General features: G+C 34.6%; 2 protein-coding genes across 2 annotated transcripts; both read right to left on the bottom strand.

Annotated features, from left to right (window-relative positions):
- Nucleotides 1-3,094: 3,094 nt before the first annotated feature.
- On the bottom strand, nucleotides 3,095-5,359 carry LOC112422748 (protein FAR1-RELATED SEQUENCE 5-like). Its single transcript, XM_024786388.2, has one exon. The coding sequence runs from the start codon at nucleotides 5,357-5,359 to the stop codon at nucleotides 3,095-3,097; it is 2,265 nt and encodes a 754-aa protein (XP_024642156.2).
- Nucleotides 5,360-14,480: 9,121 nt separating this feature from the next.
- Nucleotides 14,481-22,982, bottom strand: LOC25496003 (heat shock cognate 70 kDa protein). The gene is made up of 2 exons (XM_024785414.2): nucleotides 22,682-22,982; nucleotides 14,481-16,419 (listed from the first exon to the last, which is right to left on the bottom strand). Exons 1-2 carry the CDS (start codon nucleotides 22,866-22,868, stop codon nucleotides 14,642-14,644), a joined length of 1,965 nt encoding a protein of 654 aa, XP_024641182.1. The 5' UTR covers nucleotides 22,869-22,982; the 3' UTR covers nucleotides 14,481-14,641.
- Nucleotides 22,983-23,497: the final 515 nt, after the last annotated feature.

Here is a 23,497-nt window from a genome sequence, read left to right as displayed (position 1 = left end):
AACAATCAATAAATTCTGAATATTATGCTAGGACTGGGTTTTAAATAACGAATTTTTTAACACTCCATTTTTTAATCTACTCATCCATGTTGGTCCATTGAAATGATCATTTAATATAAAGAATATTGGAGTCTTACGTGTAAAAATAACTATATTCCGTATCCATGATCAATCTTGAAGATTAGATTGTATTGTGTACGAAAAAATATTTTGGAGATCGGATAATTTGGAACTAGATTTAGGTGTATTGTATTCCTGGTATGGTTCTTAATGTAAATACTTTTAATCTCAAAACCATAATTTTCTTTAAAAAAATTTAGTCGATCTTTAAGTATGTTATCACCACAAAAAAGTGTAAATTATATTAGGAACTATATGAAAATACATACAAAATTGCACTTGTTATGATGTGTCAGATGTGTGTTAAAGTCACACTTTAGATGAAAGTGTTTGATTAGACAACACATAACTCATAAATCCAATATTTTAAGATTTTAGGGTGAAATGATTATCAACTCACTTGTTTGGTCGACCTTAGTCTAATGCGTTGATTCATCTTGTTGAGATTAATTTTCAATGTCTTGTTCTACTTAATGCAGAAGTACGAGAGATTTCTGGTGTTGGATCATGGATGTGGAGAGTCTCACCCTTCGGGGAGAGATGTTGTAATGTGTCAAGAATGAGTTAGTCTCACAGTAGATGGAAGAGTTAATATTAAACAACATACAAGTGAACTCATAATAAACTAAATGACTTCAAGTTTTTGGTGAAAATGTGATGTCTAACTCACTTTTGTGGTTACTCTTAACTCAATGTGTTGATCCAACCAAGAGTCCCTCATGGTTTGCTTCGACATGATGAGGAAGCCGAAGAGATTCATTGTGTAAGATAACATACGTAGAAATAGTCTCACACTTAAATAAAAGAAATTGTGATGTGTTAAGTGTGAGTTAAAGTTTCAAATTAAATAAAAGAGGTTCAGATTAAATAAAACACTGGATCAAAATACATTGTCCAATCCAGTGAAGCATGTGTTTGGAAACTCAGTACCGTGTCCCAATGAACATTCGTCGTGAAAATTTTGAAGTTAGTATGCCAAGCTTCTGCGTTGCCGTGATTCTCAACGTGATTTTGTCCAAATAATTGACGTCATTCCACACATACAAGAAGCTTTGTCCTTATTCCTTAATGTATAAAAATCCTAACTGCTGACATCGTTACTTCGGTTTATTGAAAGCAAGATACCTTTTTTCATTTCTTGATCAATAGAAAGCAAAAACCTAACTTTTGTGGCCTCGACGTTGTTTCAATTAGGTTTTGTTAGGTATTTTCACTTTGTTGTTTCTAAAGTTGTCTTTTTTAAATAAAAAATTATAATAATGGACTTCGAGTAACATCCACCAGCTTTACATTTCAAATGGAGTAATATCTTGTTTGCATTACTTAAAGTAAATCATTATATAATTGAAAAGTAAAATTATACAAATTTCTCAATTTTTATCTTTCTAAAATAAGTAAGTACTTTTAATTATACGTAAAGAAAAAGTAAATAATAATATTACATGTACAATAGGAAATGGTAGAGGTTTTAAAACAACAATAGGTAAGTTTCTTATGAAATATTTTCTTTCTCATACTTTATATATATATATATATATATATATATATATATATATATATATATATATATATATATATATATATGAGAAGGGATCCATTGACTCCAAGAGTAAGTCTAAACACTTACTCCAAATCATGACCATTCATTTTAATTATAATTAATGGTTGTGATTAATTCAATTTAATTGTTAGGGTGGGGTGTTTTCCTCTTTTCAAATTCACGGCATTACAGTTACACCATATGAATCGTTCTTTTCTTTTTCTTCTACTCTATCAATTTGCATAATCGTTCTTCTTCTTCTCTCTCTTTCTCAAATTTAGGGTTCTTTATTAACATGTTGAATCCTTTGTGTTTTTATTCCTAAAAAAAAATCTAGTTAGGGTTTCTCTGATACACAATTTGCAAAAGCTTCCATGCATAATCCTTCCTTTTCTTCTTCTCTCTCTATCAATTTGCAAAAGCTTCCATGCTTCTATTTTAGGGTTCTTTATTAACATGTTGAATCCTTACTTATCAATGGTGGTTCTTCACAATGAAAATTTTGTGTTTTTTGTTCCTCCAAAAATAAAAAATCTAGTTAGGGTTTATTTGATACACAACCTTTGATTGTTATTTTATAAGAAATTGAGTTTATGTGCATCGAAAAGAGTGGTTGTGGAATATTTGAGGAGCATAATATTTAACGGAGAAAACTGATACAAGCAAAAAAGAAAGGAGAAGCTTCTCTGAAGAGAAGTTACAAGGAAAGAGATTCTAAGAGGGAGAAAATACAAAACCATTTGTTTTCAATTGATTAACAGTGTTAGTGAATTGTTACAGTGGAGGGAAAAATGATAGTTTTATGTGAATGGTATTAGGATCTCTTTCTTAAGTCGACAAAAATGATACCAGTTTATTAGGACCTCTTTGAACAAAATTAATTAATGGTCATATAGTTACATAAAATAGGATGTCATGTTTATTGAAAAACTAACAAATTTTGTTGGTCTGGGAGCTGTTTTGCTGTTTCAGTTCAGCTGCCTTTGGAACAAGTTTTGCTGTTTTACTGTCGACAAATTAATTAATGGTCATATAGTTACATAAAATAGTTACAAGTTTTGCTGTTTTACTGTCGACAAAAATGTATTGTTGTTTTGCTTTTCAGTTCAGCTGCCTTTGGAACTCTTGTAATTCTATCTATTGCCCTTTTGGTACTACTTGTGCTAGGGCTGTCTATTATCAACAAAAAGTGAGCAACACGCCAGAATAAGGGAACAACAATAATCGATTCCTTTTCTTATAATAACAATAACAATGACATATTAAAATAACCAACTCCATTTCATTTATTGGAAACAGTATTAATTCAAAAATAAAACTGGAAAATTGGAAATTGGAAACTGGAAACAGTATTAATTCAAAAATAAAATAGTAAAACATCCAACAATACAAAAAGGATAATTTCTTAACACACTATGCCATTAACTAATAGTATTAATCATTTTGATTTCTTTTCTTGCAAGTTCTGCTGTTGTGACCAGATTCACCACACTCATGACATGCTTTTCTTTTGACTGCTACTTGTTGAGCATGTGACAGTTCAATTCCACTCTTGAATCTACAATTTTGAGTGTTTTTCTGTCCATCCTTCTTTCTCCCTTTTGTTTGTGCATTGCGTGGATTTCTAATAGTCAATTCTGGTTCACTTTCTTCCTCCGACAAGCAATTTTGGTTGACATTTTGGCTAGATTCCAAAGGAGAAACTCCATCACTGATACCTAAATTTGATTTCTTCATTGCAATGGCTGACATACGAGTGCGCCTCAAATCAGATATAATGAATTTGTATATCTCATCAGACTCTTCAGCCAAATCAAGTAATACCTTTGCTTCTTGTTGAGCATGCATCCTTCTTAATATCTTTGGTGTGCTATTTTGACCATCAAAATTATTCGTCGTATCATAAACTTCAATGCTTCTGTTAGCATTTTTAGTCCAACGTTGCAAAATAAAATGGTCAGGAATTTGAGTGATACCTTTTTCTTGAAAAATTACTAGTATATGCCTGCACAATATCCCCAAAAACTCATATAATTGACATCCACATTTTGCAATCTGTGCGTCCAAATTTATATCAACGAAAAACATATCTCGAGCATTGTAGTTACTGGAAACTTGATAGACATAGTTATGTCCATCTTTGCTAATCTTCTTTTTTTTAAATTTGTAGATCTTCCTGATCTCATCTTGAAATTTACCAAAAATGTTTCTCGAATAAATAGACGCAGCATGCTCCTCAAGTTTTGACCCTGTAGCCAAAATGCGTTTTTTATGCCTACTTTCATAATCCTCTCTTTTTTCTACTTCTAAGCGGCTATCAACCGCCTTTTCAAATTTCAACACAAATTCTTGCAATGTTGTAGATGCATTCACAAAAGAATCAAAAAACGCATTGATGCTCTCACTTCTTTGACTTGTATTCATCCCAGCAAAAAAACAGCTTCTATTATAAACTGGTATCCAAGATTCTCTAATTTTATATAACCCTTGAAGCCATTCATTGTTGTCTAGTCCGTACTCAATCATTAATCGGCTCCAGTCTTCTTCAAAACTTTCTATACTTGGTGAAACATGAATGCATTTTTTCAATTCTCGCTTGAAAGTGGAATTTTTATGATAAACATGAGCTAACTTTTCAGCAAATTTTTTCCTAATATGCCATAAGCAGAGGCGATGTCTAGTTTCTGGAAAAACATTGGCTAAAGCACCTTTCATAGCCAAATCCTGGTCAGTTATGACAGATTTGGGCTTTTTACCATCCATTGCCTTAAGAAAAGTTTCAAACAACCATATAAACGAGCGTTCTGACTCATCTTGTAGTAAAGCACAACCAAATAAAATTGATTGATAATGATTATTCAATCCAACAAACGGGGCAAATGGCATACTATACTTGTTAGTCTTATATGTGGTGTCAAAAGATATTACATCTCCAAATTGTTGGTAAGCTAATCTTGATCTAGCATCAACCCAAAAAAAGTTTATCATCCGAGAATCTTCATCACATTGGATTTCATAGAAAAAGTTTGAATTTTCTACCTGTTTCTGTTTACAATAATTAAAAACAGCTTGAGCATCTCCAACGTCTAAATTTTTTCTTCGAAGACTTCTAACATGATTCCAACAATCCCTATTAGAGAAAGCCAAGTCCCCTTCACTAAACATTGTAGCAACCTTTCCTGTCGGTATACCTTCTTCCTTAAAATGTTCAACAAGACTTTTTGCAGCACCATTCATGCTTTTATGACACCGCATATAAGACACACTTTCAGGGCTAACCATGGGATGGTTATGATCATTCTTAAATGAACATATAATCCAATTTCCTTCTAATGTACCTCTTTTAACAACAAGTGTGGCTAGACAACCAGTTTGAGAAGTAGAACACTTTCTTTTAGTTTGATTTGTGCCATCTTGGATTTCTTTGTTTGTTGAACTTTTCACTATATGATGACCTTCATTACAACATACAAAGACAACTCTCTTTGGTTTAGTTGAGCGAACACGTACTCCAAAACCCATCCTTTTTGCAAATGAATTATAAAATTCTCTAACCTTTTCCACAGATTTGAATTCCATCCCCTTACAAGGTTCACTATTTAATTCCACACCAACATTAGGAGCAGCAACTAAAATATCTTCTTCAGATATTTCCACATTTGTTGACTGTGTGGCTTCTTCAGGAACATTACCATCCATAATTGACTAATGCACCTGTTTTTATAAAAATAATTGTCAATTCAAATCATTAAACAATAATCAGAATTATGATATATTATTTTAACAACATAGTTATATACCACGATACACAATGTACAAGAAGTACAAATGGATCCAAACAAAAAAAGCCAATTATAGTTGAAGGACTAGTACAGTCCATGAACGTAACAATAAAAAAAACACAGCAAAACACCCACGATAAGTATAGCACAGGACATAAGCCAATATACAACAAATTATACCATCTTTATAAATTAGAAAGAAAAAAATGGCCAAAATAGAAAGGCATCGATTTATCAAAAATAAAATAATCTAGAAAAGCTTCTATCAAAAAAATAAAAATAAATAGAAAGGAATCACAAAAAAAAAGCATCGAACCCTAATTATATAAGAAATTGGCAACACAAATAAAATATAAAATAAAACATAATTAGCAAGTTGATTACCTCTATATTGAAAAGAAGGGCATGTGCTTAACAATGGATGTAGCAGGTGGAGGTGATAAACACATTTGACAAATGACGATAACTGTGTGTTTTGTCAGAAAGATAATTGTGAATTGTTGTGTATTGGAGGATAAACGTGTGCTGCTGTGGAGAGAGGAAAACACCCCACCCTAACAATTAAATTGAATTAATCACAACCATTAATTATAATTAAAATGAATGGTCATGATTTGGAGTAAGTGTTTAGACTTACTCTTGGAGTCAATGGATCCCTTCTCTCTCTCTCTCTATATATATATATTTTTTGAAGAAGTTAAAATGGAATATATTACGAAATCAAAGTGTCTTTCCTAGCACAAGATGTACATAGGAGAAGACAACAAAGTCGAAACAATATTTACAAAGGGAATCTGTACAAGATAAACAGGAAAGTGAAGTACCACTAGCCTATGCCCATAATGGCAAACGGACTAAGCCACCACCCATGATAATTGAAGGGAAGAGAAGCAAATTTCGCCTTCAACCACGTAAAAGCAAGCAACTTAATCTTGTCTACCATCTGAAGAACCGAGCAAACTTTGTCATTGAAGAGCCTGTTATTTCTTTCCTTCCAAATTTTCCACACCGTAGCAAACCAAATGACCTGAACAATTGAGCATACTTTATATTTTAAAACCATACTTATTTTTTTTATATGCTTAATTACACTGGTGGTCCTTTAAGTTATTTAATTGAAACAAGCTAGTACTTTAAGTTGTTTTCGTATCACAAATTAGCCATTTAAGTATTTTTTGTAACACTAGACCCTTTTAAGTTTTTTAATTATAACTTTAAGGTCTCAAATAACTTACATTTTTAAGATTTCAAATCTTCGAAATTGTTACGACTAAACAACTTAAAGGACTTCGTTGGTACAGAAAAAACTTAAAGGATCAACTTATTACAAATAATTAATTTAAAAAACCTAAGTGGTACGAAAAAAGTTTAAATAACCGACTATTACAATTAAATAACTTAAATAAATATGACAATAATGGTCATGAACATTTACTCAGGTCTCTGGGTCCATTTCATTCCAAAGAAAGTAAAACCCTTGATTTTGAGGTAAACAATTAGTGACATAATGAAGGCCCCAAAACAAATTCTTTTATAGAGGTTCTTTTCTCACCTTCTATAAATTTCAAAAACCACCTGTCTAGTTTTTTCCCCTTCTATGTTTGATATATGTTGTTGTTGAGCTATATTTAATGTTTAATGCATGTGCTTCTCACATGGGTTTCTCTCTATAATGGTATTTAACTGCCGCTGAAAAAGGACTGAACGATGATTAGTTGCATCGAAGGTAAAATCACTATTTTTGGGTGTCTGAGAGCAATTTTAAAAGCGTAAAGAGCATTTTTCTTCTTATTTTTACTATTGGGCTTTTGGCCTTTATGCCTTACAAATCTAATGTATCAAACAAACATAATAAGGAGGAGAATTTCTTTTTCCACCCCAATGCCTCTCATGCACCTCCAGAAAATTCCAAAGTGCCTCAATTTCCGGATTCTGAAATTTGAAGTGTGTTATCCTACCATTTTAAGACGTTTAGATATTTCAACGACACCGACAATAATACAATATAAAAAACATATAATCTAAATTCCTTTTTCAATGACACCAACAACAATTTTATTATAGAAAAAGTTGTTTAAATGTATAATTAGAATGATGAAAAAGTACTCATCTTGTTTCTTACACTTTTAAAATAATAAAGGTAAAAAAAACAAAATAATATATATCTATAAGACTATATCTATTTGTTACATTTGTGTTAATATTTAAATTTATTCTTATGTATTTGTTACATGTGTTATTTGTATTGAAAATTGAGGGTATTTTTGGAAAGAAAAATCCAACCCAAAAATGTTCAAAGAGGTAGTTTTCTTTATATATAGTATAAATACATATTCACTTAAATGTCTTTTGCTGCATCAAACCAAGTGTAAACTTTTAAATTGAGGTGCAATATTTGAAAAATAAAAGACTAAATTGATTGATATTTTTCAATTTAAGGTACAAAATTGCAAATTTGAAGACTAAATAGACCGATTATTACAATTTCAAAGACTAACATGCCTATTTAGTCGGATCCAAATTTTATCAAATGAAAAATGTGTTGTTTCATCGTATTAAAAAGTGTTGCTCCTTTTATTTAATTATGTTCTCCAAATTTGAAAAAATAAATCAATCAAAAGAAACAATATTGTCATTGCTACTATATAAATAAATCAAAAGAAACAAAATATTGTAATTGCTACTAAATGATTGATGTCATAAGGAATGAAACACGCACACGTATAGTGAAACTTGATTGCATAGCATACCTCTTCTTATTTACATTCTTTCAATTCTAGCAAAATAAATCACTATAGTTGTTACTGCACGTTTTTTAAGATAATTAAGAGAAGAGCAACTAATCTCAGAGTGCATGCAAACGTCAAGAACGCAGAAGAGATACAGGTCTGCAAGTCTTGGTCCAGTTTTTGTTCTGACATAAGCAAACTTAACTTATTTAATTCTGTTATGAAACATGGCATCCACGGCAGGAATGAGAAAAAAAATAACAAATTCATTGTATTGATGAGAATGAAAAGTTACAAATGATTAAAAGTTACCCACTAATGAAGGTGGTTACAAGTTATTTATAGGCTTAATTGCACTTTTGGACCCCTATCTTTTCAAAAGTTGCGGTTATGGACCCCTAACTAATTTAAATACAAAACAGCCCCCTATGTTTTGATTCTTTGGCAGTTTTGGACCCCCAGTCCATTGTTGACTCGGTCAACGCTGACGTGGCACTCTAAGTGAGGTGCCACGTGTCAAATTTTTTTTTTTTTTTTTTTTTACCTTGGGGTCCAAAACTGCCAAAGAATCAAAACATAGGGGGCTGTTTTGTATTTAAATTAGTTAGGGGTCCATAACCACAACTTTTAAAAAAATAGGGGTCCAAAAGTGCAATTAAGCCTTATTTATACTGATATCTACTAGAACTAATAATGTACTACTAATCTATATCTCCAATACATTCATCAAAGGTTTTATTATACATGATGAAATATAATCAAAAGTATGGTGATAAGTATAAGACCGTGTCTTATATTATTAAAAAGAAGCCGGTTCTAGTTTTCTAATGAGAGAAACTTCAATTTCTGTTTAAACTTTCTCTCTCCTTTATTTATCAAAGACCCCTCTACATATTTTTTTTCTATTTTCTTTCAATCTAAATAAGTGGTTTTCACATATATTAAGTTTTTTCTTTTGTGTAATTTATGATTTCGTCGTCTTAGTGCGGTGTTGTGTTGTTCGTGGTCCTGCATGACGTTTGATTTCACGTCTTGTTGTGGTGTTCGTTTAGTTCCTATTGAAAGATCGACATCAGTCAATTACAAATTCAATCAATTATTTGTAGGCATTGTACTGTTTTATGTTATTAACTTATGTGTTGTGAATTTGTTCGCAGATTCACCATTTACGTCTTTAACGATGATGTACTCTATCAATTTGAATGAATAAATATCGTTTTGTTTTTATAAAAATAAAAGTATAATAAAACTTAACTTAAAGGTGAATGCTATTTCACCAAAGGTTCCAACTCTATTGTGATTAAAATAGTTAAAAATTCTGATTTGTGACACAGTTTTAAAGAAAAAAGTCCACCACTATCTTGCTATATAATTCTATCGCACTTGGGTAAAATCTGTAGACAATATTACATGAAGAGGGAGAGAGACTTTCCCACCTTAAAGTCATCACATCCTGTAGTTGGTAGGTTTGGAAACTACACGTGTATTTGAAAGAAAAATAAATAGACAAATAAATTGGTAACTAAATCTTAAAATCTAACATACTCTATATTTTATTTGTTATGAAATTAATCAAAATATTGGCAAATGTTGCATTGTATAGAAGAATTGAGAGAAAAGGATAAAGGAAGAACACCAGAGTATATTATACTACTTTAAAAGTATATCTTTAAATTGCAATATAAGTCCTATTTATAGGATACTGAGGTAAATGAATAATCACGTTACAATGCACTCACTAGTTAGTAGGAGTTACAAGTAAGTGGAAAGTTAATGGATGGACATCCACTAATTGATATATTCATAACATTCTTTTATGGATGTCCATCTAAGATATGTCTTATAAAAACCTTAATAAGAAAAAACCTTCTGAAAAAAAAATCATAATAAAGGGAAAAGAGTATAATATCCGATGTATCTTTCTCATTTAAAACCCTACAAAGAAAACTCAGTGGGACAAAACCATGGTGAAGAGAAAAAGAGTGCAGAATATATTTATTTCTGCCCCTCAACCAAACAATCATCTTTGAGATGATGAATACCAATCTTTTGTATCCGTTGCTCAAATTTTTTAGTTGCGAGTTACTTTGTTAAAAGTGTTAAAGATTATCACAATATTTAGATCACTATTATAAAGATCATATGTGAAAAAGAACTTTGAAAAACATGCTTTTGTTCTATCTTGCTTAATGTATCATCCTTTCATTATGAGCAACACACATATAACTTGCATATCAATTATAACAAAGTAACAAATAATATATCATAATAACATGAGTAATTAGTAAGGTACATTATTGTCTCTCAATTGAACTAAAATATTGTATTTCAGGAGCAATTTGTTCTTCATTATTTACTCAAATTCTCAAACAATCTTTGTCTACATCTAATGACTTTACAATTTTCTGAATGCATAACAAATGTGATTTGTGCATCTATAACCATTTTAGCACATTTCGATATAAGTTTCATGATTCCCAAAAGCGTTATTTTTTATTAAAGACAAAAGTACTATTTTTTAAATACTCGTAATCTCAAATATATATATATATATATATATATATATATATATCATTGATCTTTTTCTTTCTTGTGACGGAAACTTCAAGCTAGTATCCTTTTTTATTTATGGCATTCCTCATCTTTGTACTTCTCTCGGCTTCTTTGATCATCCTCTCAATTTCTCCAAAGGAATCATGACTTCCCTCAATGTCAAATCTTGAAACTTTTCACAAAACTCACCACTCAATATAGAAGCATGTTGATGGTAAAGGTATAAACTGAGTATAATGTTGTGACTTGTGTATATTAACTTGTTTGCTTGTTTGTAGGTTAATGGTTTCCCAACTCGGAATCAACAATTGTGAACTCTCCTATTGGTAACTAAGTGGCATAGTTAGCAAGCTTAGGTAGGAAGAATGATTGCTCGTTGACAGATTTTTAATTTGAAAAAATTTGCATATATAAAAAAATCTTCATGAGCAATCTTTTTTTTTTTTGGATAAGCTAGGAGAGAGGACATGCATCAAGAGGAAGCACCAACATCTCAACTAGGTTGGCACCTTGGAGAACCTCTATCTTATGCCGCCATACTCAAAATATAATTAAAAAAAGGGGGAAAAATATGTACAAGAGGGGGGACTAGGCCAAGACCCTCGAAACAAGAGAAAAAAAAATACGAAAACAGAAAAAATAAAAAACAGTTGACTGTGGAAATCTGTAATTAGGCAGACCAACTCTGTCCCTAAAAAAATATGTACCCAAAGCTGGGGGTAAAGTAATTAACCAAACTGTGTCGTGAACCGCATGTCTCATGGCAGCCAACTTGTCAGCACAACAATTGCCTTCTAAATTGCCGCAATATAACAAGTAGACTACTTATAAATCACATCCGAAGCTCGAATATTCCAGTAGAAAAAGTTCATTAGGGAGTTGGAGAGGGTCCCCTAGAGCGGGTGATATACGTCGGCTTCCCATGAAGAAGTTCCTTCCTCGTCATTTGTTTTTGCTTCTTCGTGAAAACCGTAGTGAATGGAGGTTCCTCTACCACTTTTTTATCATACTCTTTAATTCATTGTCAAAGCTCTAACTCATGTTGAATTCTTGGATTAACATGTTGTACAGGGACATCATCCTGGGATGTGATGGAGTTGCCTATCAAATGCACATCAGCTGCAGCACTTGGCTCTGAAGGTGCCACTACACAAGCTACAGTAGCTGAAGGTGAACCGTAACTTGCTGTGTGGATATATGAGCTGCTGCCAATTCGGTCTCAGTATCAACAAGGGCAGTGGCAACCGGAGCTTCAATACTTGGAATATTCGAGGGAATAACTTGAGTTGGGGAAACATTATCATCATGTACAGTAGCGTGGTCAACATTCAAAACAGATGGAGAAGAAAGAACAGGTTCCTTAGAGACCATATTTTCCATCCCCTCCTCTTCAGCAATATTCTCATCATCATGCTCACCAAATCTAACACGGGAATGGTTGGTCTAGGAAGCGCAACCTTCAGAAGCCTTATTTATCACGTCCCTGGCTGAATCTTGTGGAACAACTGGACATACTGTAAAGAACCAGAAGATGAAGCTCCTTTGTCACCGCGAGAGTAACCTTCTTACTTATGTCAGTCACTTTGGATTTACCACAATTTTCTTTACTTGCTTCCGAATGCAGCCACTTGCATGTCGTAATATTGTGCCCAATGACATAACAATGATGACAAAAAAGTGGACGACGTTCATATTGTACTTCCACTTTGAAGGCAAAACCCTTTCTTTCAACAAGAATTTCATCAAATACCTTCTTCGATAAATCAATATCAACCAGAATGTGTGCATAAAGTCCAAACGCTCTATTACGAGTTGGAGCGTCAATAGAGATAGGAGTACCCACGACGCTGGCAATTTCCGTTAGTGTTCTTTCTCGCCAATACTCTTGAGGCATCACAACAAGTCTAATCCATAATGAAGCATGAGTTTATTTATAAGAATCTTGATGGAAGTCTTTCGTCCACTGTGAGAGATGAAGAAGACCCGGTTGAGAGAAACACTGCCCGCCATCTAAATACGAGTTAAATAATTCAGATTATGAAAAAGAAAATCATAAAAACCACGTCCGAGCGAGACCATCTTCCATTCATAAACCATTTTCCAAATCTTGCCTAATTTGGAAGCTAAATCGCGTGCCGTGTAAGGTTTGTCGCCCTTAATCAAGGTAAGCCGACCCTTAGTGTATACTGACATTCAGCCAGGCCTTTGGAGTATTTATCTTGGCCAATTTTGATTGAGAAAGTATCGCCCTTCAGGCAAGGAACATCTTCTGCAACACAAGTTGAGGCACCCCCTAAAATCGCAGCAAACGATTTGGGAGGAGGTGGAACAGTCTGATCAGTCACGGGGGACAACAAGTGCAGAACGCACAACAATTAGAGAGGGTGGAGACTGAGATTGCACCAGTGGAATTGGGATTCGGGGAGCCAGTTTCGCCTGCCAGTCGAACATGGCTAAGCAGTCAGAGAGGAGAGCGCACCAAGTCTGGAGGAAATCAGGAAGAATAAGTGGAAATGATGCATAGGAAGTGTGCTATTGCAAACCCTAGCAGACTGAGATTGCACCAGTGGAATTGGGATTCGGGGAGCCAGTTTCGCCTGCCAGTCGAACATGGCTAGGCAGTCAGAGAGGAGAGCGCACCAAGTCTGGAGGAAATCAGGAAGAATAAGTGGAAATGATGCATAGGAAGTGTGCTATTGCAAACCCTAGCAGAGATCAAATAAGTAATTGACAAATTGAGAAGATCATAAACTTGCGACGTAGAAGATTTGTCGTGAATTCAACCCTTGAATGGATAATTCAAGATTCCAATTAAGAATCCAATAAATTGTGAATCGGCACCGAAAGTTGTTAAAATTGGGGGCTAACTCAACCTTACAAAACCGGCTTGTGAAGTGAGGAGTGCCCCCTCTTTATAAACTCTCATCAAGAGTTTCATCTATCCGATGTGGGACTTGGGTTTTTCCCAATACACCCCCCTCACGCCCAGCACTCTTTGGGCTTGGTGCGTGAATAGGTAGGTGGCCCTTGAATTCGACAAGCTCTGATACCATGTTGAAATTGGGGGCCTAACTCAACCTTACAAAACCGGCTTGTGAAGTGAGGAGTGCCCCCTCTTTATAAACTCTCATCAAGAGTCTCATCTATCCGATGTGGAACTTGAGTTTTTCCCAATAGAAAGTCTGCTATTGCAAACCCTAGCAGAGATCAAATAAGTGATTGACAGATTGAAAAGATCAGAGAAACTTGCGACCCAGAAGATTTGTCGTGAATTCAACCCTTGAATGGATAATTCACGATTCCAATTAAGAATCCAATAAATTGTGAATCAACACCGAAAGTTAATTACGAGGAACGCTCTTGCTAGGAAAACAAACGGTGGAATACTTGTGAAAAAGTCACAATAAACAAGCGTACAAATTCACAATTGTGTGCACCGAATTGAAGGAACGGTGGAGAATTGTGTGTACCTCTTGGATATTGCACAAGCAAGTAGCAGCTATGGAACACCCATGAGCAATCTTATATAATATAATATTAGAAAAAAAAATTTATTACTTTCTTCATTTTCTTTTGAAGGAGTTAACTTTCTTCATTATTCATTCACACATTACAACCTTAATTAATATAACACACCAATACCTTCCTATAACAACTATTAACTTCCTAAAAATACTACTAAATTATAATTATTACTATAATATAATATTGACATAATACTAATATATAGACATAATTAATAACTTATATTACATATAAATACATATTTAATATTTTATCTAATACATGTATTACAATCATATACAGAAGTTATATACTTCCATAAGCAAGTCGGACAATTTGCATGAAGTTCGGACAATAAGCAAGTCGGACAATGTGTGTATAGAAGAAAGTGTCTACATGAAACACTATCCTATTTAATTAGACACAAATATGGAAGATATTAAGCCAGTGATGTCATTTGTTGCAGCTATATACACTACCTGGAAAGTATATTTTAGTAATAACGGTAACCAATGATTCTTTTTCTTGTTTTCTTGCACACCATGCTCCTCATCCTTTATCTTCTTCACAATAATTCCATCAAACACACTTGAAAGCATTCTCCTATGTTCCTCAATTTCATGTTGTTTTGCATCCTCATGATTAACACGAAGCCAGAGTAAAGTCAAACCAATTGCATCATTGATCTTTTTCTTTTCTTTTGACAAAAGCATAAAGCTAATATCCTTATCATTAATGGCATCCTTCATCTTGTATGCATACCTTTTTACTGCATTTATCGCGTTCTTCCTACGTCTCTTGTCCGCTTCTACCATCATCCTACGTCTCTTAACTTCGTCTTTGTACTTCTCAGCTTCGTTGATCTTCCTCTCAATTTCCTTCATTGACCGCCTTACCTTGTCACTTACAGTGATTACAAGCTTCTTATTATGAATTCCAAGATGTTTTTCCGAGACATAGACATGTAATATGCCATCATGATCAATTTGGAAGTTGATTCGAATCTTAGGAACACCTGCTGGAACTGGAGGAATTTCAATCTCAAAACTTCCTAGCAAAGTTTTCAACTGATCACCCTCATAAACTTGAATCGGAATATTGACTTGGTTGGGAAAATATGTGGTGATCACCTTTTCCATATTCCTAGGAATTTTGGTGTTCCTAGGACTTATTATGTCCATGATTTCTCCTGGTGTTTTCAATCCCAGGGACAAAGGAATGACCTCCCTCAAAGGAAACTTCTGCTTAACACTCAACATAGCAGCGTGGACAGCAGCGCCATATGCAACCGCCTTATCAGCATTGATGCTTTTGCATAATTTCTTCTCACCAAAGAAACCACTTAAACGTCGATGCAGCTTTACAATCCTAGTAGAGCCGCCAACAAGCACAACATCATGAATGTCACTCTTGACCATCCCACTATCCTCTAGACACTTTTCTACAATCTTCATGCACTTTTTGATGTGATGTTCGTTGAGTTCTTCAAACTTTGCGCGACTAATTTTTGATTCGAGATTTTCACCTCGGTTTAAAGATTTTATCACAATGGTGGTCTCATATTTATATGACAATATCAATTTTGCTTTCTCGCAAGCTGACTTCAACCTCCTAAGGGATGTTAAATCTCCACTAATGTCTATTTTATACCTCTTCCGGAACACTTCCACAAAATATTTCACCATTGTATTATTGAAGTCTTGTCCCCCAAGGTGAGTGTCTCCGCCAACGGCCCTAACTTTGATGGCACCATTCTCAAGTGTGAGAATAGACACATCCAAAGTACCGCCACCCAAATCGAAGATGAAAACATTTCTACGGCTATGATTACTAGGTTTAGTGTGAATATATGCAATGGCTGCAGCACTAGGTTCATTGATTATTTGCATGACATTAAAACCTACCATAGTACCTGCCTTTCGAGTTGACTCGCGTTGGGAGTTACTGAAACAAGCCGGGACACTAATAACAACGTCTTTGACTCTTCCAAGTTTAGCTTCAGCAATCTCTTTCAATTTTGCCAATACCATCGATGAAATTTTCTCCGGTGTAAAATGTCTTTCCGTTTTTTTGTAATTGACAACAATCTTGAGTTCGTCATTGACGTCACTAATTAATTTAAATAGCAAAAACTTCATATCACTCTGAACTACATCGTCGCTAAATTTCATACCGATTAGTCTTTTTGCATCTACAAAACAAAAAATGTTGAATCAGTGACTCTGGTTTAATATAAACTCTGTTGTAATTTTCCGTCTTTGCACAATTTGTACAAGGTTTCAAAGACTAGTTTTGTCGAGGTTTCAAATGTCCAGTAAAATTTTTATGCAAGGAACTAAATTGGGTCATGAGCAGTGAGGAATCGAAATGGGACATTATTCATTAATTTATTAATATTACAAGTTAGTATGTAATATATATATATATATATAGGGGATATATGGGGGTTGCTAACTTACTCTCACCTAAAAATATGAAAGAGTAAGTTAGCAAGTCTACTCCCACTTATTTTTTACTAAAAACCGAAGTCTTTCTTTTGAACAACTACTTAAATATGGGGGTACTAGTGTAATTTACACATCTCCAAACAATTAATGTCTCCTTACCCTCATTTAATTTTTTTTACTGCATAAATTAGGTTTTGTCTTATAATGTCCCAATTAATGTTTGTTTCTTTCTTCACGTTGCTAGTATGTGATAAGGAACAAAGTCAAAATCCCTTGATAGGTGCTGATTATAAAATAAATAATGACAAGCAATCTGCTATAATAAATATGGAGTCAAATCCCTTAAATGGTAGAAATTGTCAAGGCAGATTTCATGAGTCAACAACATAGGAATATTCTAGATATGCTTCTATGTTTTTTTTCCATGTATAAATTGTACTCATTGACAGATCAAATAAAATAACGCTTCTGCATTCTCTTTATGGTATCAGAGCTTGTCGAATTCAAGGGCCGCCTAAACCTATTCACGCACCAAGCCCAAAGAGTGCTGGGCGTGAGGGGGGTGTATTGGGAAAAACCCAAATCCCACATCGGATAGATAAGACTCTTGAGAAGAGTATATAAAGAGGAGGCAATCCTCACCTTACAAGCCAGTTTTGTAAGGATGAGTTAGGCCCCAAATTTCAACATGGTATCAGAGCCTGTAAACTTGCAAGCCAAACACATCATGTCTTCAAGCATTACCAACACATCCCTCCCAAAAACAGAACCAGAACTTAGCATCCAATCATTTCACCAATGTTCAAGTTTTATCTCCATGAAACTGAGCACAAACAATTTCATATTGTGGCGTAATCAAATCACACCCTTAGTTCGAAGTCTCGGTGTTCTTCACCATCTATTGAGTGAAGAAAAACCAGAAGAGGAAGTCAAGGGTGCCACGGGTGAAAAGAGTCCAAATCCGAACTATTCAAAGTGGATCACCAATGATGGTCTCCTATGTTCATGGCTACTCGGAACCATGAAGGAAGAAGTGTTGACCATGATCAATGGTGACACTGCGTATGAGATCTGGACCTCCGTTAAAGAACAGCTACTTCCAGCCACGATAGAGAAGGCACGAAGTTTGAAGAACATGTTGATGACAATCAAAAAGGGGTCACGAACCCTTGAAGAATATCTACGCGAATTCAAATCAATTTGTGACAATCTTGCTGCTATAAAAGAACCGGTTTCTGACCAAGACAAAGTGTTTCAATTTGCTTATGGACTTGGACCAAGCTATGAAACTTTTCGTGTTGCTATGCTTACTAAACCGCCTTACCCTTCATTCAGTCAGTTTCTATTAGCTCTTCAAGGACATGAGCAGATACAAAATGCCCAAAAGGAAGAAGAGAAGAGCTTAATAGAGCATGCTCAAGCTTTCTTTAGTCAAAGAGGAAGAGGTCGAGGTCGAAGCGGACGTGGCGGTAGAGGTCACTTTAACTCTCAAGGAAGAGGTTTTACTCCAGCAGGTCGATATAATGGACCTCAAAACAACGAGTTCTCTGTCAAGCATAACCACAGTTCAAAGGGAGAAAAGCCACGTCAAAACAACGAGAGTAAAAGTGCTTGTCAAATTTGCAGAAAACCGAATCATGAAGCTGTTGATTGCTGGTACAGGTATGATTATTCTTATCAGTCTGAAGATTTTCCCCAGGCACTTGCTGCTCTTGCTCTAAATGACACAAAGGACCAGTCCTTCATTGTAGATTCTGGAGCTACATCCCACATGATCAATGATGCAGGTAATTTATCCTATGTTAAGCCTTATCATGGAAATGATGTAATCTATGTGGGTGATGGAAATAACATACCAATAACACATACTGGTGATGTGAATGTTGTTACATCTAATGGAAACTTAAAATTAAAAGATGTTCTGGTGGTTCCAGACTTAAAGAAGAATTTGCTTTCTGTTGGAAAATTTGTGTCTGATAACCAATGCATTTTTGAATTCACTTCTTCTGGATTTGTTATTAAGGATCAAAGTCAAAAGATGATAGCGAGGGGGCATAAGAAAGGACAACTGTACACACTTGATGGAGGCTATCAAGAGGCTCTTAGTGCAATAAGAGGAGGTTCCCCTTCCACAGTTTGGCATCAAAGACTTGGACATCCAAATTTCAAGATATTATCTTTGTTGAAAGACAAAATCAATGTAACACAATGGGTATCAAAACCTGTTGTTTGTGTTAGTTGTCAAATGGGAAAAAGTTGTAAATTGCCATTCCAAAGTTCTAATAAAATTTCAGAATCTCCTCTTGATAAAATCCATTGTGATCTTTGGGGTCCTGCACCTACAACCTCTAATCAAAACTTTCGATATTATGCACTTTTTATAGATGACTATTCACGGTTCTCGTGGATTTACCCTTTAAAGAAAATGTCTGGATTTTTGGAGTGCTTTTTAAGGTTTCAAAAACTTGTAGAAAATCAACTTGATAGAAAGATCAAGATTTTTCAGTGTGATGGCGGAGGAGAGTTTAACTCAAATTCTTTTCTAAATCATCTACATACTTGCGGCATTGAACTTCATGTTTCATGTCCAGGGACCCCGGAACAAAATGGTACGGAAGAACGAAAGCATCGTCACATTGTCGAGATTGGGTTAACCATGATGTTTCATGCAAATATTCCATTACCTTTGTGGGTTGAAGTTTTTCTAACAGCTGTTTATTTAATAAACAGGCTTCCTTTATCTACATTGAAGAATGAAAGTCCATACTTTAAGCTTTTCAAACGACATCCACAATATAATGGCTTGCGGGTGATTGGATGTCAATGCTTTCCTTCACTAAGGCATCAAGGGAAGAATAAGTTTTCTGCAAAAACTTATCCTTGTATCTTTATAGGTTACAGTCCAATGCACAAAGGGTACATATGTTTGGATCCAAAGACAAAGCGTGTTTACATCTCTCGTCATGTTGTTTTTGATGAAACGATTTTCCCTTTCAAGCCATCAACAATTGTACCATCTACTCCAAATCTAGAACTTACCGAGTTTCCTAATGCTGATGAATGGTTGGACTCCAAGTTATGTGCATCATTGTCTACTAGCTCAAGTAGCCAACTAGTCGATTCCATTTCGGAGGCTAATAAAAATCTGTCAATAGATCAATCAGCTCAAAATGAGGCTAACACATTTTCATTATGTGATCAAAATTGTTTTGCAGAACCTTGCTCACATCCAGCCCAAAATCAAGAAGAAAATGATCATATTGAAGTTGAGCAACAAGCAGAAGATGCCTTAATTGAGCAGCAACCACCACTAGTAGAAGAAGAATTGAACCAAGAAGAAGGTGATCATATTGAAGTTGAGCAACAAGTAGAAAATGCCTTTATTGAGCAGCAACCACCATTGGCAGAAGAAGACTTGAATCAACCTTTGCTTCGGTCAAATAGATTGCGCAATCCACCACCATACCTTAAAGATTTTGTTTCTCTTGCTACACAATCACCAAAGCAATACTCTGAACCAAAAACACTAAAAAGTGCCTTCAAGGATCCTCTTTGGGTTAGTGCAATGCAAGAAGAAATTTCAGCTCTACATTCAAATCAAACATGGGAGCTTGTCCCACGGCCTTCCGATGCTAATGTTGTTGGATCAAAATGGGTCTATCGCATCAAATTCGAAGAAGATGGCTCCATCGACCGTTTCAAGGCCAGGTTAGTTGCAAAGGGCTTTACTCAAATTCCTGGGATTGATTATGATGAAACTTTCAGCCCTGTAGTCAAACACACTACCATCCGCTTTGTCATCGCTCTTTCTCTCTCCCTTAATTGGAGTATGAGACAACTTGATGTCAAAAATGCTTTTCTACATGGAAACATTAAGGAGACTGTGTATATGGAGCAACCGCCTGGATTTGTGAATCCTAACACACCTAACCATGTTTGCTTATTGAAGAAATCTCTATATGGGCTCAAACAAGCACCTCGTGCATGGTTTGATCGTTTATCCACCTTCTTGCTCCATCTTGGTTTTCTTTGCAGTACAGCAGATTCTTCACTCTTCATTCTCAAAACAAGTTCCATTACCACATTGATTTTGATCTATGTTGATGATATTTTAGTTGCAGGAAACAATGATTCCTTCATTAAAAATCTCCTTCAGCAGCTTAGTCAAGAGTTCGCCATTAAAGATCTTGGACCTTTGCACTATTTTTTGGGTATAGAGTTCATTCGCTTCAAAGATGGTCTTTTTCTAACGCAACAAAAGTACACTAATGATCTATTATCTAAAACAGAAATGCTTAGTTGTAAAGCGATTGCAACACCACAGGTTTTGAAAGAAAAGTCACCATCCTCAGATGATGATATTGTTGATGCTACTGAATTTCGCAGCATTGTAGGTGCACTTCAATACTTAACTTTCACTCGTCTTGATATCACTCATGCTGTCAATCGTGCCTGTCAACACTTCAGCAAGCCCACTGTGACAGATTTAAAGGCTGTTAAGCGCATTTTGCGGTATCTCAAAGGCACACAAAATTGGGGACTTCGTTACCTCTGCAACACTCCACCTTCCTTGTATGGGTTTAGCGATGCCGATTGGGCCGGCTGTCCTCTGACAAGACGAAGCACTACAGGTTATTGTGTCTATCTTGGTGCTAATTGCATCTCTTGGTCCTCTAAAAAGCAAGCAACTGTTGCCCGCTCTAGCACTGAAGCAGAGTATCGATCCATGGCTCACACCACTGCCGAGCTAACATGGATCACATATCGTTTTCAAGACACAGGTGTCTCTCTTTCTCGTGCTCCACAACTGTTTTGTGATAACATTAGTTCTCTTCATATGAGTGTCAATCCGGTGTTTCATGCTCGCACCAAACATATTGAACTCGACTATCATTTTGTCCGTGAAAAAGTAGCCATGGGAGCTCTTGTTACTCGCTATATTCCTACATCATCTCAACTTGCAGATGTCTTCACCAAACCACTAGCTAAGGATCCCTTTTTCACATTTCGCAGCAAGCTAGGCGTGTATCCAAGTCCACCCACTAGCTTGAGGGGGCATGATAAGGAACAAAGTCAAAATCCCTTGATAGGTGCTGATTATAAAATAAATAATGACAAGCAATCTGCTATAATAAATATGGAGTCAAATCCCTTAAATGGTAGAAATTGTCAAGGCAGATTTCATGAGTCAACAACATTGGAATATTCTAGATATGCTTCTATGTTTTTTTTCCATGTATAAATTGTACTCATTGACAGATCAAATAAAATAACGCTTCTGCATTCTCTTTAGTATGCATGCCTGATTAACAGTGAGACCTTAACTTGATTTTTCTTGAAAATATTGAAACATTCATAAGATCATTTTAGTTTATTTCTTGTCAAAAAATCATTTTAGTTTATTTATAAAGATAAGATGTATCAAGTAAATGTTTAAGTGGAACTTCTATGGTTTTATTTATTAAAATTTTATTTCTTTGGCACAACTTCCATGGGTGAGAAAATCAATTGGATTTGTGATGCATTTGTGTGCGTCTCCAGAAAATTCCACAAAACAACGAGAAAACGAAAACATAAGAACGGGAAACGGTGTCGTGGGAAGCAGCAACAACATTAAACAAAAAAAGTTTCAAACAAAAAATCTATGACAAAAGGAAAATTACAATTATGTTCATTCATTAAACTAGTGGCAATTAATAACATAAAGGAGTTTTTAATAAAAAGACAAGTGGGGGTAGATTTGCTAACTTACTCCTTCGTGTTTTTAAGTGGGAGTAAGTTAGCAACCCCTTATATATATATTTAATCTCTCTTTTCGAACAAAATCAAGTAATTTCATATTCTGCATGAACGTCCTGATAAACTTAGCTGTTAGTTAGGACAACGCATAAAATATGCAAAGTACGAGGTTTAAATCCCGAACACTTAAAATATTCTGCATGAACTACGACGACTGAAAACAAAACCCTTACAAACAGTGAAATGAATAAGTTTAGAAGATTTTACCATAAACAGTTTTGGTGGCGTTTCGAGAAAAACCACCAATAATTTTTTCAGTATCAGTGAAGGAAACAGAAGAAAGCGTTGTTCCTATGATATCTACCCGATCATGATCAGGCATATATACAGCAACACAAGAACGGGTTGTTCCTAAGTCGATTCCGATTGCATAATTCTCACAATTTCCTGTCATTTCTTAACCTTTTTTTCGATGAATATAAGAGTTTGAGAATTTAGTACTTAGTTTGTGAATGTTTTGGTTTAACTTTGATAGTTATAGTATCAGCAAGCTATGTGTTTATATAGTGAGAATTCGACTTGTTTTGGTGGAAGATTACGAGAAATAAATGAAAGTAGTAAATAGTGGTTGTGAACTATACACGTCGTGATGGATAGGCGTGTTTGTTACTCTTAAGATATTTATTTCAAAAAGTGGTAGCATTACACATTTTCTCAATGAAACAAAAAAAAAAGTTATTCAAATTTATTTTCATCTTCATAACAACTTTGCTCTCACCTTTAATATTTTCAAATTAATCATTTTATTTCGAAAAATCTTAAAATTATAATTTGAAACAATCATTATGTATTATTTTTCTCATTATTCTATTTCAATCTATACATACAATCTATAAAAGGAATGAAAAAATTTGTGCCTAAATAATTTGAAGGCTTAATTGCACTTTTGGCCTCCTATCTTTTCAAAAGTTGCGATTTTAGCCCCCTAGTTAATTAAAATATAAAACATCGATCTATGTATTAAATCATTTATTATTTCTTAGCGCCGGCTAATCTTTGTTTTTCTTTTTCATGCACCAAGTT

The sequence above is a fragment of the Medicago truncatula genome, chromosome 6 (assembly GCF_003473485.1).
Source record: "Medicago truncatula cultivar Jemalong A17 chromosome 6, MtrunA17r5.0-ANR, whole genome shotgun sequence".
Classification (NCBI taxonomy): Eukaryota; Viridiplantae; Streptophyta; class Magnoliopsida; order Fabales; family Fabaceae; genus Medicago; species Medicago truncatula.
Note: the sequence above shows the minus strand (reverse complement) of the source record. Positions and strands in the feature narration are given on the sequence as shown.

What these genes read in the sequence shown, in the direction of transcription:
- LOC112422748 (XM_024786388.2), bottom strand. Translation starts at nt 5,359, where the DNA reads ATGGATGGTAATGTTCCTGAAGAAGCCACACAGTCAACAAATGTGGAA.
- LOC25496003 (XM_024785414.2), bottom strand. Translation starts at nt 22,868, where the DNA reads ATGACAGGAAATTGTGAGAATTATGCAATCGGAATCGACTTAGGAACA. An exon ending in CGCCACCAAAACTGTTTATG is followed by an intron (nt 16,420 to 22,681) that starts GTAAAATCTTCT and finishes TTTGTTTTGTAG; the next exon opens with ATGCAAAAAGACTAATCGGT.